Source organism: Physeter macrocephalus, chromosome 4, assembly GCF_002837175.3.
Source record: "Physeter macrocephalus isolate SW-GA chromosome 4, ASM283717v5, whole genome shotgun sequence".
NCBI lineage: Eukaryota > Metazoa > Chordata > Mammalia > Artiodactyla > Physeteridae > Physeter > Physeter macrocephalus.
In genome coordinates, this window is record NC_041217.1 from 44,672,285 (window position 1) to 44,690,483 (window position 18,199).

At 37.7% G+C, this 18,199-nt stretch overlaps 1 protein-coding gene across 2 annotated transcripts; it reads right to left on the bottom strand.

Moving 5' to 3' along the window:
• Window positions 1-7,264: 7,264 nt before the first annotated feature.
• Window positions 7,265-9,331, bottom strand: LOC102994863 (heterogeneous nuclear ribonucleoprotein A3-like). 2 transcript variants are annotated; one of them, XM_024133743.3, is made up of 3 exons: window positions 9,261-9,331; window positions 8,447-9,194; window positions 7,265-7,955 (listed from the first exon to the last, which is right to left on the bottom strand). In XM_024133743.3, exons 1-3 carry the CDS (start codon window positions 9,264-9,266, stop codon window positions 7,639-7,641), a joined length of 1,071 nt encoding a protein of 356 aa, XP_023989511.1. In that variant the 5' UTR covers window positions 9,267-9,331; the 3' UTR covers window positions 7,265-7,638. The 2 variants fall into 2 exon arrangements, with proteins under 2 accessions (XP_023989511.1, XP_023989510.1); XM_024133742.3 differs by having other exon boundaries at window positions 8,447-9,266.
• Window positions 9,332-18,199: the final 8,868 nt, after the last annotated feature.

Below are 18,199 nucleotides of genomic sequence, written 5' to 3' on the forward strand. Positions count from 1 at the left end.
GTTACGCGGGCCTCTCATTGGTGTGGCCTCTCCCGGTGCGGAGCACAGGCTCCGGACGCGCAGGCTCAGCGGCCATGGCTCACGGGCCCAGCCGCTTCGCGGCATGTGGGATCTTCCCAGACCGGGGCACGAACCCGTGTGCCCTGCATCGGCAGGCGGACTCTCAACCACTGCGCCACCAGGGAAGCCCTATCCATTCTTTTGGAGTAGTCAAAAGAAGGAATTCTCTTGTGCCAAGTAAAAATATTATGAATCGGAGATAGCCAGGTTTCTAGAGATTAGCTTTGAAGAGAGTAGTAGCTAAGTAGCAAAACTTTCTTGTGTTGAGGGTGTAGAACTGGGTCTGCATTCTAGCCTACTATTGCCTTGAAGTGGTGTAGGGATGATTATGGATGGATAGAGGGTGTTTGGAGAATGACATAGATACTGTAGGCTATGGGATTGCCAGGCACAGAGGTTTTTTGCTGTCTCACAAGTTTTAATGAGTTGCTACATGTGTATACCTCTTGCTTTATATAAATAGGTCAGCCGGTGGGTCTGAGCATGACCAGCAGCCCAAGGCTATTCCAGCCTCTGGTACTGCAAGGACAGCTCTGGAATTTCTTATAGAGATAGTCTTATGAGCATTTGGCACCACAGATAGTGGAGGCGAAGAAAATCGAGCCTTGAGCCTGAGTTACGGTAAAACATACTCAGGTTTTTTAAATTTTATTTTAAATATTTATTTATTTGGTTGTGCCAGGTCTTAGTTGTGGCTTGGGGGATCCTTAGTTGCTGCTTACGGGCTCCTTAGTTGTGGCATATGAACTCTTAGTTGCGGCATGCGTGTGGGATCTAGTTACCTGGCCAGAGATGGAACCTGGGCCCCCTGCATTGGGAGTGCAGAGTCTTACCCACTGGACCACCAGGGAATTCCCAGAATATACTCAGTTTTTAAGGAGAGGTTTAATATTGTGATCATGGAGAAAGACATTGCTTGACCTAACTCTTGGCTTTTCAGAGTGGTTAATAATTTTCACTTTATGGTCAATATTTGAAATTAGGTATAAGTACCTGACTATCAGTGGACCCTAATAAGGAATAGTTAATGGAATTAAGCAGAACTTGTATCTTTTTCATACTTTTTCATTCTCTTTTTCATACTTCATTTACTTTCCATATTGCACTCATTCAACAGATAGGATACCATACTTGAGTATTGCAAGTTTGTGCTCTTGCTGACTTCCGTTTGTCATCTTTTGGTGTTTTTTGGTGTAATTTTTGGGATTTTCCTGGGAAACTTAGAGGCATATATTCAGTTGATTTGGAGTTAGATTTGGGCTAAGATTATTAGCCCACTTGAAATTCTGAGCCTTCTTGTTTTCTAAATAACCTTAAAAAGAGAAAACAATTCTTTATAAACACTTATGAAAAAATCTGGCTACAGACTGTGTTGTTGTGATAGACATAGTACAGCCAAAAATATATTCAACTAACTTCCCTTCTCACCCAGTTTAGTAAGCTTAAATAAGAAGAAAATAAAGTATTTTTTTCAATAAAAGCCTGGTTTTCCCAGAATATCAAGTCTAACAACTGTTTGCTGTACTATTTTCCCCCTTGCCTCTTCTAAGTTCAGCAAGTACTACATGTCTCTAGTCCATGGCAAAAACTTAATTTTAGTAGTAGGGGATTCTCAGTGCAGGCTTGTGCTGGAGAATTTGACAGGGAAACACCAGGTATGGAAATTTACTTTTTTTACAGCACTGGTTTTCTCTGTACCCAGGTTCTTAGTGGAGTGGGGGAATGGGCACATATCACAATTACATGGACCTTTTTTCATACTATATTTCCTTTTCCTCTCCTCCTCTTTCTCCTAACCCTTTGCTAAATGAGCCGTTGCTACTAGTAAGGTGTTGTAGCCCTCGGTTGTAACTGAACAAAGGCTGAGAACCTTGGCCTTTTGCTAATACTTCCTAAGCCAAATTTCCACTCCCTGTAATTTGTCTTCTGGCGGTATCAATAGGCACCTCTGTTACTCTCATTTTTGAAGAGACATAATCAGTTTTGGTGGTGAAGAGATTACATATGTAACTAAGAGTGAGATTTATTGCATTGTGTAGCATACTTGGAAGAGAGACTAGGAGATTGCTTAGCTGAACATTTGTGAACTGTTTTGACTGTGGCTCACAGTAAGAAATACATCTTATACCCTGGTTCAACACACATGCGTGCGTGCGCGCGCGCGCACACACACACACACACACACACACACACACACAGTTGAAAGAAAAGTTTGGTGAAACAATACTTATCTTTTCAGGACCTTGCTGGAGCTGGCTCATCAGTTGGCTTGTAGGAGCATTTGTGCCTCTCTTCCCACCCAACTCCATGTGTAGCTTGAAATTGGCCCTGGTGGGAGTATTTACACCAGGGACACCTGCAAATGTTACAGTTCAGAGCTTTTCTCTCTCCTTTGGATAGCCAGTTAAACATTTACAGCATACCACAGCACTGCCTACAACACACTTCGGTATTTTCTATTCTATTTCATTTTATTAAAAAATGCTGGGTTTTGACACCCAAATTGGTTTTACAGCCAGATAATGGATAACAGTTTATAGTTAAAAACTGGTTTAGTTCACCCTCTTCACTTTGTGGATGAACACACTAAAAGATTGAAGTTCAAGGTCACATAGCTAGTCATTAGCAAAGCCAGGTCTGGGGACTCCTAATCTGGAGTTGTTTCTAGTGGATTTATCTCTTTTCCTAACCCAAGCCATTCATGTAGCTCAATTAGAGTGTTTAATATATGTAAGACATTGTGTTAAGCAGTTTGAATAGAGATGAATAAGGCATGAACCTTGACCCTGAGGCATTATGCTTACGTGGGGGATTAAATATGGAAACAAAGATAATGTAAGGCAGAAAGTAATGTGTGCTAAAGAGATAAAGATAAGGCAGTACAAGTTAGAGGAGGGAGAGATTACTTTTAGTTGTAAGGATATGGGAAGAGGTGACATTTAAACCATGCTTTGAAGAATGGGTAGGATTTGGACATGTGGAAATAGGACAAATAGTATATAGAGAAAGGTCTTTCTGGGCCAGAGGCCAGGGCAATCAAAGGTATGGAGGGAAAGAGCTAGGCAAGAAAGAGTCAATACCAGATGGTGAAGAGCCTTGAAGGCCAGTTTTCCTTTCTGCTTTTCAACTCGTCTTTCATTTTTGTCTCTGGAGTCATCTAGTACTTCTTAATGTTAAATAAGCTTTGTATGCTGTGCTCCTGATGAGACTATGACCCAGAGAACACTTAAGTATCTTTAGAGTAAAAGCTGAGGGAAAAATTATTAGTGTAAGAGAAACAACCTTGAGTTTATCAATCCTAAAACTGTTGGAAAGAAAGGGAAAATATTTTCTTTGTAAGGAGATGCCATTATTTTTTGTTTGGCCAAATAGCATCAAATTGACTGTAGCAGTACAGGAAGCAGTGAAAGTCTTTTCACAGCGTCTTTAAAAATGTGCTTTCTCGGGCTTCCCTGGTGGCGCAGTGGTTGAGAGTCCACCTGCCGATGCAGGGCACACAGGTTCGTGCCCAGGTCCGGGAGGATCCCACATGCTGCGGAGCGGCTGGGCCCATGAGCCATGGCCGCTGAGCCTGCGCGTCCGGAGCCTGTGCTCCGCAACGGGCCAGCGCGCCCGGAGCCTGTGCCCCGCAACGGGAGAGGCCGCAACAGAGGGAGGCCCGCATACCACAAAAAAAAAAAAAAAAAAAAAAAAAATGTGCTTTCTAAATGACTGGATCTTAATTTTTGGAGGCAGGTTTGGTTTAGGCAGAAAGGCAGTTTGTACAGATCCACAACTGAGCTGACTGCTTTTCAGAATTTAGGGCAGCAAAGCAGGGTATTTCATACTATAGCCAGTTGTGAAGGATAGATTCTTTACTCAAAGAAGTTCCTTTGATTTCAGCATTTATGTCTTTGACAGCCTGTATGACTGGAGATGTTTTGAAGTCTTGGATGGAGCTTGCTTTGTTCCACAGGGGAATTAGGTGGCTAGAAATGAAGACAAATGACAGTAAGTTGTGTCTGTTAATCAAATTGAAGCTCTGGTGGTAGTTCTCAAGGTTTTCTGTCTGTTGATGATTTCATACTCACTGCTTCTAATTAAAATGATTCACAGTCAATTTGAAGAAGCTTTACTTCTCTTTGACCTACCAGTTCTATAAAGCTAAAAGCCCTTTTTGAATGTTGCCCAGGTAACAACACATACAGACTGTTAGAAGTGTGTGGAAAATTTCGGTAATCTTGGTCATGAAGTTGCTATAGTAAAAAGCTGCTTGGTTGGTAAAAAGCTGGGCTACTTCTGGATGGTTGACAGGAAATTTTTGGGATGAGCTTGGGTTCCAAAATAAATGTGAACTATATCTTTGCCATACTGTTTTCCCCATTTATTTAAGCTTCTGATATGTAAAGTATATTGTCCTGTTACTTTAGGTTTTAGCAGTTTCATATGAACCTCTCCACAAAATAGCACACCCCAAATAGCATGATAAGAGTTTAGATGCAGCATGCTTCAGATACCTCGCACCATTTGAATGGTGTAGCTAATCATGTCAGCACAGAGGTGGGTTTTTTTTTTTTTAAAGATGTGTTAGGTTTTACAAATTGAGTTTATTAACATTCTTCCAAATTTTCTACTATCATTTTTTTGTGATACAAAGTATGATGTTGATGTCCTTAATTTAAACTATGCAAACATTTTTCTAAAGATATACACATGCACATGGATGTATGTGTTTATATGTAGGTATAACACACACCCCACCCACTAGCTGTTGGAACGTATGGCGAAAACACAGTCTACCTGGTAAATGACTAAAAATAAGTGGTCTGGCTCTTTGAAGACTATCTTTCAAGTCACAAATATGAAAGTAATGCAAACCCAAAGGGATTTTTTGAATGCCACATTTCCAGAAAAGTAGCACATTTTAAAAGGCAAGTGTAGAATTCATTCATGCACCAGTGAAGGATTTCTCAACCTCTCCCTTACCCTGTGTATTATGTACACCCATATTTTTCCCTCATTATCAGCAGTAGGCAAAATTACAGGACTTTAAAAATCAAACTTCACCAGAGGGGATGCAAATAACAAACACTATTTTTAGTAAAATACAAACTTGTGGTTTTCAGTTTTGAAGGTTTAAGAGACATGTAACACTAGTTTTGATAAACAATGTAGAGTATTTGTTCTGTGCTTCAAGATGTACTTTGTCATTTTTGAGCCCCCTTGCTAGGAGCATTGTATAAATGCAAATGGTTGTTAGAGTGGATATTAGGTATTTCCTTGAATAGTTTCTCTTTAGTAAATTTATCTTGGTATGACACTTTGAATAAATTATATTTTAGTTTAGTGAAAAGTCAACCATTGACGGGAGCCTATACATATACGGTATGTATATGTATATGTATATACAGCAGACAGTATCGTTTCTTAGGTTGTTGTATAGTAATTTTGTTGTCTCAGCAGCTAATAGCCATCAGACCGTATTCATTTATTATTTTATTTCCACAAAGATCTTCTTTCATGGACTGTATTCTTTCATTTAAAATCTTTGTCTCATATTTTGCCCTGCTGTTAGTGGTCAAATTTGGAACAATATTTTGATTTGACTTTGTCCTAATCTTCCTATGCAAAGATGTATTACTGCCTATCAAGTTGGTACTAAATTGTAATTCAGTTAATGTCTTCTTTCCGCCATCCATTTTTTCCTCTCAATATTCTAGAATTGATTCTAACACTAACCCGAGCTTCCTGGTTAACATTAATGGGAAAAATGAGATTAGATGTTATTATTTAAATCCTAGGACCACCTGTTTGCCAATAGTAGTGAACCTATAAAATTTTTATGCATGAGTTAGGCAGCTTAATTTTTCACTAATGAGTCTAGGCCTCTAATTATGTTTTTATTTTATTTGGCTGCGTCGGGTCTTAGTTGCGGCACGTGGGATCTTCCTTGTGGCATGTGGGATCTTTCGTTGTGGTGCGCGGGCTCAGTAGCTGTGGCACACGGGCTTAGTTGCCCTGAGGCACGTGGGATCTTAGTTCCCCAACCAGGGATTGAACCCGTGACCCCTGCATTGGAAAGTGGATTCTTAACCACTGGACCAGGGAAGTCCCCTATTTTATTTAATTTTCAAATTGAAGTATAGTTGATTTAAAAAGTGTTGGTTTCAGGTATACAGCAAAGTGATTCAGTTATACATACATATATATATGCATATATATATATATTCTTTTTCAGATTCTTTTCATTATAGATTATTACAAGATATTGAATATAGTTCCCTGTGCTATACAGTAGGTCCTTGTTGTTTACCTATTTTATATATAGTAGTGTGTCTATGTTAATCCCAAACTCCCAATTTATCCCTCTTCACCCCCTCCCTTTTCCCCTTAGTAACCATAAGTTTGTTTTCCATGTCTATTTCTGTTTTGTAAATAAGTTCATTTTTATCACTTTTTAGATTCCACATATTAGTGATATCATATGATATTTGTCTTTCTCTGTCTGGTTTACTTCACTTAGTATGAAAATCTTTAGGTCCATCCATGTTGGTGCAAATGGCATTATTTCATTCTTTTTTATGGCTGAGTAATATTCCATTGTGTATATATACCACATTTTCTTTATCCATTCATCTGTCAATGGACATTTAGTTTGCTTCCATGTTTTGGCTATTGTAAATAGTGCTTCTATGAACAATGGGGTGTTCTGATTTTTAAAAATTCTGACATGTGTTTTATATTTCTTGTCAATTTTGTCAATAGTTTTGATAGATGAAACAGGTTTCTCCTGTTGCACTTGGTTTCACAAACAATAAAATAGCAATCTCTACCATTTGAAAATATCAGATAAAAGTTTTAAAAGATAATCTAACAATAGTAGGTTAGAGAAACCAGTTCGTTTAGCAATTAATATTATACTCTCATTTTGCTTGTAAATTTCATTATGTTTGCATGCTAGATGTAGTAGAACTTTATTATGCTCCACTGAGAATTTACTTTTCTAGATGGAGAACTCTAGCAATTTTTGTACTTGTGAGAATTTCATTTAGAAGAGGAGCATGATAATAGTAGATTTTAGAAACTTTGGTTGGCCAAAGGGAATGGAAAAAGAAAAAAATCAACTTTAAGCTGCAAATATAACTAAAAACATTTTTTGGTTTTGTGGAAGACAAGGTGGATAGAATGTAAGACCTTAGTTCTTTTTTTTTTTTTTTTTAAAGTTAAAAATTCCTTAATTTTTTATTCCTGGTACCACTACCACAATTTACAGGGCAATATACCTGATGTAATGAAAAGAAAAAGAAAAAAACAAAGCTACAACAGATAAAAGACCTCAGGAATGTACATCTAATTGACACTACATTGCATTAATCAATAGCTGCACTTTTTGCAAACTGTGGCTATGACAGTCCTGAACAAGAAGGGTTTCCTGTTTAAGCTGCAGTAGCTTTTCTGACTATGGATCATCGTTCCTCTGTGGCAGATTTTTACAGTTCCTCTAATGCATTTGAGACGACTGTCTCAAAGTAACCTGCAGCTTTCCTGACAACTCCTCGCTCTCTCTCCTGCTAAGAACTGTAGCCCTTTTCTTCTTTTTTAGAACCTTCTGCTACCATATCCACCACTTCCACCACCAGATCCATAACCACCACCATAGGGACTTCCCGAGCTTCTTCCACCAAAACTGCCCCCCTTCATGGGTCCATAATTTGATTGCTGTTGTCCACTATAAGTTACAAAATCATTATAGCTCCCACCACCACCATAGTTACCTCCAAAATTTCCTCCTTCATTGTAACCATCATATCCTCCACCACCGCCACCATATCCACCACCTTGGTTTCCATATCCTGGTCCACCACCACCATAGCCTCCTCTACTACTGTAACCAGGACCACCGCCATAGTTACCACCTAGAACAACAAATTGGGTTGTCAGACAAAAATATAAATGTACAGAGGATCAAGTTATTGAATGCTAGTTTATCGTACTTTTAAGCCCCCAGAAAACAGGTCAATGAATTGATTTAACACTCTAAAGCCTGGTAATACCTGGCTAATAGAACAGCAAGAATCTGGGCTAGGAACAATTAAGATGAATGTTTAAATCTTTTGACATTAAAAAATTGTCTCAATTTTTTTAAATCTCACCAAAGAAAATAGTGAACAGTCTCCTCTGAGACCAATAATTCCACCTCAACTGCTAGTACAATAAATCTTATCAGCCAAAAAGAACTAGGTAATGTTAAATCTTTAGGACTTTAAGGTCTAGTTTTCTATGGTATTAGTTTAAAAGCATACTTCAATGGTCAAGCCACACAAGTTTTAAATTAGGAAAATATAAACAAACACTTTCATTCTTAATAAAGAAACAAAATCAAAATAACAAACATTAAAAAACTTACCGTCGCCTCCAAATCCATTATATCCACCATCACCTCCTCCATAACTACCTCTGCTGCCACCACCTCCACCACCATAACCTCCTCTTCCACCAAAGTTTCCACCACGGCCAAAGTTACCTCCACCACCTCCAAAGTTTCCTCCACGACCCATAAAGTTGCCAGATCCACCTCCACGACCTCTCTGTGATCCAGCAGATTGCATTTCTTGTTTAGAAAGGGCCTTTTTCACTTCACAATTATGCCCATAAATAGTGTGGTATTTCTGAACTACAATTTTATCAGCTGTATCATGATCATCAAAAGTTACAAAAGCAAATCCTCTCTTTTTTCCACTCTGCCTGTCTTCCATAACTTCTATGGTTTCAATCTTGCCATACTTTTCAAAGTAGTCTCTCAAATTATATTCTTCTGTATCTTCTTTAATACCACCAACAAAAATTTTTTTCACTGTTAGATGGGCACCTGGCTTTACAGAATGCTCTCTAGAAACAGCTCTCTTTGGTTCCACTACACGCCCATCAACCTTGTGTGGTCGAGCACACATTGCTGCATCCACCTCTTCAACACAAGAGTGAGTCACAAAACCAAAGCCCCTGGAACGTTTTGTTTGGGGGTCTCTCATCACCACACAATCTGTAAGTGTGCCCCATTTCTCAAAATGTTCTCTTAAGCTATCATCTGTAGTTTCAAAGCTCAGACCACCAATAAACAGTTTTCTCAACTGTTCTGGTTCCTTTGGATCATGGCCCTCCTCCCCCCGGTAGCGGCGGCGACGGCCGGAGTCGGGCTGGGGGCGACCGGGCCGCGGTTTTACCTCCATTTTGAGACCGGACTCGCCTCTTCCAACTCGAGTTCAATACGGGACCGAGAGAAAGAGGCCAGACCTTAGTTCTTGATCTAGTGCTGCTATGAGATTCTGAGAGCGTGATTTGCCACAGTTTTTTTCTCTTTGCATAATAATAATAAACTAACATTATTGAGTATTTCATGGTTTAGTTATTATATAAGATAATATGCATTATCTAGTTGATTTTTGCAATAACTATCTAAGGTAGGAACTATTACAATGTCATTCCCAGTTTGCAGATGATGGAACAGGCTTAGAGAAAGTAACTTATGATCACACAGCTCATAAGAGGCAGGTCTCTTGCTTCTAAATTTGCCTCATAGTGACTCGCAACTACTTCTCTGTATTGATGATTCATTAAATGGGGTTGATGATACTTGCCTTGCCTATTTTGTAGGGTGGTTATGAGGACCAAAAAGGTAAGGTTTACAAAGGAACACCATAAACGTGCCTGGTGTTTTCATTTTACTGGATAATTTTTGAGAAGCCAAAGAAGTCATTGAAATAGATAAGCATGTATATTACTTTTAATCACTAAAATAAGTCAAACCATAAAATAAAATAAGTAGAGCAAAATAAAATGGATTTTGAAAGGCTGCTATCTGCAAGGCAGAAGACATGTTTTGTGTGGGTCCAGAGGATCGGTGAGGGAAAGACAAAGGGAGGCAGAAATGTAGGGTGTATTGAATGAAAAGTGGATTGGATGCTCTCTACCAACCTGAACTCTTTCTGCAATGAGGAGGAGTATATAAATGACATTAGATGACCTCTGAGAGCCTTCCAACATCAAGATCTATGGCTGTTTGTAATGGTTGACTTTTATTTTAACACCTCAAAATAGCTAGATACACCCAAAAAACTTTTATTTTAGCTTGGATAATTAACAATCACCATTCCTTAAATGTCAGGTTTTTTTGAACTTAGGGTGGAAAAAAAGTATATGGTTGCCTGGGAAAAATACAGTTATGTATTTTGCTTTCTTCCCGCCAAGATAAACAGATTTTTTTTGAGGGTGCAGTGGGTGAAACAGCTTGATAGTATGTTGTTACATGCTTGTGCTTAATACTTTTCTTGTGATTTTCCCTCAAATTTATATTTCCTGAGTGTATTTTCAGAAGAAAGTTAATATCATTATGAGTATGAAAGTTCATTTTTATTGTATGGAGTGTTATGGTTTTATGGCTCTTTATACGGTTGGTTTCATTCTCTGACATTTGTTTTATTCAGCAAGCATTTATAAGGCAGAGAATGGGTTCAGTGCTAGAGAAGGAGAGATAAGAGACTGTTAAGGAGCTGACACTCATACTGGAGAAACATGCAAATGCAGTGGTGTGTAGCAAGGATGGGGCAGCTTAGGGTATGTCTTACAGAAAGCTTCAGAAGGTTATGTAACCTGGTCTGGGGTTTCAGGTAAGGTTGCTTGGAATATCTGAGTTGAGTTTAAAGAAGGCAAGAGAGACATCTTAGATGTATGAAAATTTGGAGTTATAACTCTTAACTTATGTAGACCCCGTGGCAGCTCCTCATCTCTCTGAAACATGCAAAAACCCCAAAGTAGATATCATTTTTATAAGTAGTTACTTATAAATAAAGCTCTCACTGAGAACTTATTTTTATTTTATACATGATGCTTGTGGTTTCTAAGGTAATAGATTAAAAGGAATAATTTAGAATTGAAATGTCATAAATATGCATGCTGATAATAACAGCGAGACTGCTGACATGATAGCAGCAAAGAAATAGGAAAAACTAAAAACTGTAGATAGTAAAGGAAAACAGCCTTGCGCACCTACTTAGCTTTGGGTATCAATTGTGTTTCTAATAGTATAGAATAATAATGAAAGTTTGTCATGTTCTCTCTTACAAGAAAAGGTTAAATATATGGTCTGTATACATTTACAGGGGCATTAAAGTTTTTTCTTAAAAAGGTTTTTTAATATGAAATAATATGAAAACCAGAGTGTAAACTCTTAGTTCAGTTATCAAATTGTTTATCCTGAATGACTGATTTCCAAAGGGCGTTGAATAATCTTAGACTTTTTTTTTTTTTTTTTGTGGTATGCGGGCCTCCCCCTGCTGCGGCGTCTCCCGCTGCGGAGCACAGGCTCCGGACGCGCAGGCCCAGCGGCCATGGCTCACGGGCCCAGCCGCTCCGCGGCACGCGGGATCCTCCCAGACCGGGGCGCGAACCCGGTTCCCCTGCATCGGCAGGCGGACGCGCAACCACTGCGCCACCAGGGAAGCCCTAACCTTAGATTTAATTTTCTTCTTATATATGATACATAGACCTGTGTATTTTATGGGATACTAGACATAGTTTAGCACAGTCTTTGCTATATAACATTGGCTAGAAATTATTTGCTTATATAAAATATCAAAGTTAGGGTTCTTGACCATTTGGGTATCAGGTATTTTTAGAGAGTGTGGACCAGATTGTCTTTCTGTTCTGGATGGCTTATAGTTGTGGTCTCTCTCAGCCTAGATGTCATCATCTTGAAAACCTTCACTGAGACTATAGACTCTGTTAGTAATCGCTCATCTTTGATTTTGGAGCATTCTATTTTCCTCCCTGTTGTGATACTAATAAACATTGCATCGTAGCTTGTCTGTTTCTGGTTTAGACTATAGGCTTTTCGAGAAATGCAAAAAAACAGAAACTACTTTGTTTAGGGCTCTGGAATTGGTCTCTCCTTGGTTTGAATCTTGGCTTTGTGTGGCATTGGGGATGATATCTGTAAAGTGCGGATAATCTTACTGCAGAGGGTTATTTATCTTGAATAAGTTAATGAATGTAGAGGAGACATAACACAGTTCCTGGCACATTGTTTAGTTCTCATAAATGTTTCCTTTTCCTTCCTTTCTTTCTTGTTGTGTCTGGCACTTAGTAGGACTTTCAATAATACTTTTAAAATGGTTTCGTAAACTGTGTTAGAGCTGAATTGGATCTATCTGTGTATCATTAACCTTATTAAATGAAAATTTCTTAAAATGAATAATAACGAGTATATAAAAATGCAGTCTTTGCACTAGATGTCAGCAAATCATGTAGTCTCCAATTTATATTATCAGCGTGAAAAAACTTTCTCCAGGCCTTCTCAAGCTTATAATTGTTGTGAGGCTGTGGGTTTAAAGTAGGTGGAAAAGACTGTGGAGTTCCATTTTCTGGATTTGCTGCTTTCTGACCTTGTTCACTTGTATTGGTGGCTCTGCTCTTATTGCCATCATCTTGGCCTTTTTATGATGGAATGGTCATTGATCTGTTTCCTGGGAAGGAAAGAACCCTGAACCTGACAGACTAATTAACTGTGTGACCTTGGGTAAGTAACCTTACTTCTGGGTTTATATATCTGTATAATGAAAGTAATAATATCTCAAGACTCTGTGAAAGTTAAGAAATAGGTGCCTGGTTATAGAAGGTGCTCCATAGATGGTAGGTATTCTTAGGACTTTTACCAAGCCAGAGTCCTCAGTATTCCTTCTGTATTAGTAACTTTATTTGACAGCAGCAAACCAAGCAATGGGGTGAGGGAGAACTGGATGACCTGGGGAATGATGGCAGAGATTTTGCACCAGCACTCGTGACCTCAGATGGGAGACACAGATGTGGAGGGCCTGTAGCTTTATGTGAGGGAGGACGGGTGGAACCAGATTGGATCAGATGTGGCATAACATCTATAGTCTGGCTTAAAACCTCATAAACTGGTTGGGTGGTTTTTAATTTAATTAAATTTTAAAAGTTTTATTTATTTTTTCGTTATTAAAATGCTGACAGTACTAAACTACTTACTTGATTACAGAATGATTTTTCAGTGAGCTGGGTACAACTTATTCAAGGTTTATGAGCTGTAGAATTGTTCCTTTGTGATAATGTGTTAAGACATTTCTAGGAATGAAGTATTTTTCCCCCTCTTTTCCCCTTTAGTGCCACAAGCTGTTGAGATCTATACTGCTGCTACTCCTGTTGGGATCTGCCCTTTCATTACATCTCTACTGTTAGGTGCTGGGGAGGAATGTAAAGAAGTATAAGGCATAAACCATGTATTTCAGTGATTGCAGTGGGGAAAGTGAAATATACATGTATTAAAAATAACTGATCTTGGGGCTTCCCTGGTGGCGCAGTGGTTGAGAGTCCGCCTGCCAATGCAGGGGACACGGGCTCGTGCCCCGGTCCGGGAGGATCCCACATGCCGCAGAGCGGCTGGGCCCATGAGCCATGGCCGCTGAGCCTGGGAGTCCTGATTCTGTGCTCCGCAACGGGAGAGGCCACAGCAGTGAGAGGCCTGCGTACCACAAAAAAAACAAAAAACAAAAAACTGATCTTTTAAAAAAGCAGAATTATTGACTGAAACATCTTATTCTCTTAGCCCAATATTCCTAGTGTCATTTAATATAAATAGTTTTCCTGGAAAAAAGTCTCAGGCAGTTGTATATGCAGGTGTCAAAAATGGATTAGAAAAGTTGGAAACTGAAGTTTCTGACTAATGTTAATTTTCCATCTTATTTGAAAATCTTTATTAGCATTATCTTGTCCTGGTTCCTTCACTGATATCTTCTAAGAATTTAAAAAATTATCTGTAAATCTTAAAGTGTCTTTACTTTGTCACCTTCAAATGCAATCATTGAAAAGTTGGTTAATTATTCTATGTATCTTTTCAGAGTAGATTAAGTTAAATCATCGTGATTTAGATATTTTCCTTTCACAGTATTTTATCTTAGTTTGTGTATCATTTGAAAAAAATCATGATGTTAGTGCCATATTTATTATTGAATCTGTAGTATCTTTTATACTTAAATGGTACACATTTTGTTCAAAAGAAGCATTGCCACCCTCCCTTTCACCCCCTGCTGTACCTTGACTAACATTTGGATATAAGAGAATCTCTAATAAGAATGCTCTGTCCTTTGATTTTCCTGCTGGTGACTTCTTCTTGTCATTCAGATCTCAGCTTTTAAAAAAATTTTCTCTGAGTCTTTCCCACACCACCCCATCTGAAGTGGTCCTTGATGCTCTAGGCTTGCTCTGCCATGTTGCCCTATGTATTTTAATTCAGAATACTTATCCCTATCAGAAACTTCCTTCCTTCCTTCCTTTCCTCCTTTCTCTCTTCCTTCCTCCCTCCCTCCCTCCTTTGTTCCCTCCTTCACTCCCTCCTTCCTTTCTTCCATTCCCCAGTAGCATGTAAGCTCCTTGAGAGCAAGGACTTAACCGGTTTTTTCACTTCTCTTATCTCTAGAGCTTCAAATAATGCACTCAATAAAATTTTGTTATTACAGGATGAAGCAGATATTCTTTCCCCGAAGTAGCTTTATGACTGTCTTGAAAGTTTATTTCACTTCATTAGGCCTTGGTTTCTTCCCCTGCAAAATGGGTGGGGGATGGGAGAGGAAAGAGATTGAATTAGGTTACTTCTGAAATCTCTGCCATTTAAAGGCTTGCTATTAGCTTGATGTGAGCTTTGAGTTCTGCTCTAATGGTGTTGATGAAGTTTTGCTGAGCTACTTACTTTCTTACTCTGTCTTCTCTTGAAACCAGTAGTGCATATTTATGTTTGTAAGATTACTGACAGCATTGGAGAGTTAACTCTGTTTGCAGAATCAGAGTTTTTTGGTGTATCTAGATTATTAAAGAGATTAGATCTGCAACATGATTTCTGTTTTGATGATCAAGTTTAGTTCTGTGGCATATCCAAGTACTAGGTTGAACTGATCTTTCTGGTATTTATTCTAAATACCAGGAAATTTCAGTCATCTCAACTTTTTAATTAATTTTAATTATGAGAGTTATGATTTCCATGAAATGAACCTTGAGATAATATACATATAAATAAAATGAAAGTTTACATTAAAAGTATTTTTGTAGTAATTTCTGGAAGGCACTGGGAATTATAGATATAAACTATTTTTTCATTTGGTCCATGTGACTAGAATTTTAGACAGTTGGCTGTTTTAGTCTTCACTTGGGAAAGCTTTATTATTATGATGAACAAAAACATTTTTTGAAATGGGTAAAGGAAATGAGCAGACAGTTGATAGCAGAGGAAATACAACTTATAAGCAATTGTCAGAAGAATGTTAGATCTTCTCAGTAATCAAAGAAATGCTTATTAAAGCAAAATGGAATACTATTTTATACTTATTTCGGATTTTTTGAAAATAGTAATATGTAATGTTAGATTTTAGTAAAGCAGGCATATTCAAATATTGCTAGTGGATTGTAATTTGGCAGGATATATCTAGAATTGTTAGACTATTCATAATCTTTTCATAAACCTTTGATTCAGTAATTTCACTTTTGAGAATATCCTAAAGAAATAGCTACAGGAAAAAGAAAGAAAAAGATAAGAAACAGGTGTATGCAGGAGAATATTCAGAGCAATGTTATTTATAGTAGCAGCATATTGGAAGCAACTTAAATTTTCAACAATAGGAGACTAAGTTATGATACATCTATTCCAAGAACCATTATGTAGCGTGAAAATAATTACAAAGACTGTATCATTTTAAGGAAGGGTGAATGTAACCATTTAAAATATGTAAGAAAAAGATCAGGAATGCACTAAAATGCTAATTGTGTTAGCTTAGTAGGATTATGGACATTTTTGTTTGTTTGTTTTCTAAATTTGTATAACTTTTATAATGAAAAAGGTATAAATAAGTAAAGTCAGATTTTGCTAGGTGGGATAATTTTGTTAATATAGCTAGGGTTGCCAGATTTAGCAAATAAAAATACATGCAATATTTGGGATGTACTTAGACTAAAAATTAATTGTTTTTCTGAAATTCAAGGTAAAACTGAGTGTCTTATGTTTTATCTGACAACCCCAAGTATAACACGTTTTGGTTATAGTTGAATGTTGTTGAGAAATGTTGGGACACTGTATCTCCCAAATAATTCTAAATATTGTTTTAAATTCAGTTGACTTTTAAAAATAAAACAACTAGGATTATTTAGCTAGGAAAATTACTCTTATGGTCTAATTTTTTTTTCTAGACTTGTTTTTGAGTGATGCTTGAAGGAAATATGCTTCAATGTTTGGCAAGAGTAATTAAAAAATCTTGTTATTTAACAAAAACGTAATATTGGATGCTGCCTGTTTACCTTAGATAGAAGGATGATTTGTTAAGCTAACAATTTTTTAGTCTTAAAAATAATGGCATTTCTGGAATTCCCTGGTGGTCCAGTGGTTAGGACTCCACCCTTTCACTGCGAGGAATCCTGTAAGCCGCTTGGCACGGTCAAAGAAAAAAAAGGCATTTCTGCAGTGAAATATCTTTATACATATATCTGGGAAGGTGCTTTCCCTATAGCAGACTTATTAATATAGTGTTTGAGAGGTCAAGGAAATTGGAATAAGGGGGAAAGGGGAAATAGTGTTGTAACTACTCTGCTTTGAAAACTGGAACTTTTTGTTTGCAAGTTTCATATTTGAAGTGAAAATAAAATGACACTTGTAAGAAGTTCTAACAATTTTCTAAATCTTAAAATAGATAATCTTCCCACAGGATAACATGTCAGGACTTTTTGGATTGGAAAAATATCATGAAATTTTCGGGCCCAACTGAAGATAAATAATATGAAGATGAAGATCAATTTAGTAATCATCGTTGACAGAGTTAATGTATTCAATCAAGGCCTTTGATATAGCAGGCACTAAGTGAACAGATAGATACCCTGCCCTCGTGGAATTTATAGTTTAATGAGGATGTAGGCAGTTACTGTGCTCTGTGATAAGTACAATGATAGGCCATATGAGCTGCAGTGGTAGCTCAGAGGAGGGGCACCTTACTCAGAAGAGAGATTCTAAGATGAGAAGGAGTAGGAGTTAGCCAGGGAGATAGATGTGGGAGTACTGGAGATTGAGAGTAGATAGGAAGGCCCAGAGGCAGGGAAGAACATAGAAAATTTTAAGAGTGAAAAAAGGAAGTTCAGTATGGATTGGACAGCAGTGTGTATGAAGGAAGGGGGAGAGCCTTACAAATGAGGCTGTAAAGGTAAGCAGGGGCCTGGTGATGTTGGGTCCTACAGATCATTTAAGAAGTCTGGGCTTTATTCTAAGAATAGTACAGTATCAGATTTTGTTCTAGAGAGATTATTTTGGCCTGTGTAGAGTGAATTTGGAGAGAAGCAAGGCTGGAATCAGGAAGACAATTTAGAAAACTACTGCAATAATCCAGGTAAGTGAACTAGGAGAGGAATGGACAGATTTAAGAAGTTTTCATGAGATGAAATAATTAGGACTTTGTGATATGTTTGATTTAGGGGTGAAAGAGAAGGAGTCATAATTCTTGGGCAGCTTTACCAAGAGGGATTAAAGGAGGAGCAGAGTTTTGGGGGAAGAAAATATGAGTTCAAGGTTTGATGTCTGTGAGGTAAACACTGTAGATGTCTGTAGGCAACTTGAAGAATGGTTATAAAACATGAGAAAGATGTCTGGGTTTGAAATATGCTAATTGAGATTAAGTGGGTAGAGTAGAAGAGACCCAGAATAGAACCCTGAGGAGCTCCCTTTTAGAGATGGAAGAGGAACTTATTTTTAAAAAAAAGATTGTTTCAAAAATCTTACATATTTGTATATTTTTCTTGTTTATTTGTGCTTATTGTGTTTACTTTGTTTTGTTACATGTCTTTCCTGTATTAGATTATAAGCCCCGTAAGAGCAGGACCATGTCTCCTTTGTTCACCTCTGTATGCACAGTACTGGCACATAGGATACACTCGACAGATATTTGTGAAATGAATAGTTACAGTTTTCTCTATTATTTTTGTTCGTCATTTGAGTCTTTAAGTTGTGTCATTCCTGTCATTTATTTCAGGAATCTCTGTTCTATTGTATGATCAGTTTTTCCTCTTTAAATCAGTATCATATGGGTATGTTTTCTTTTCACTTTTCATTGTGGAAAATTTC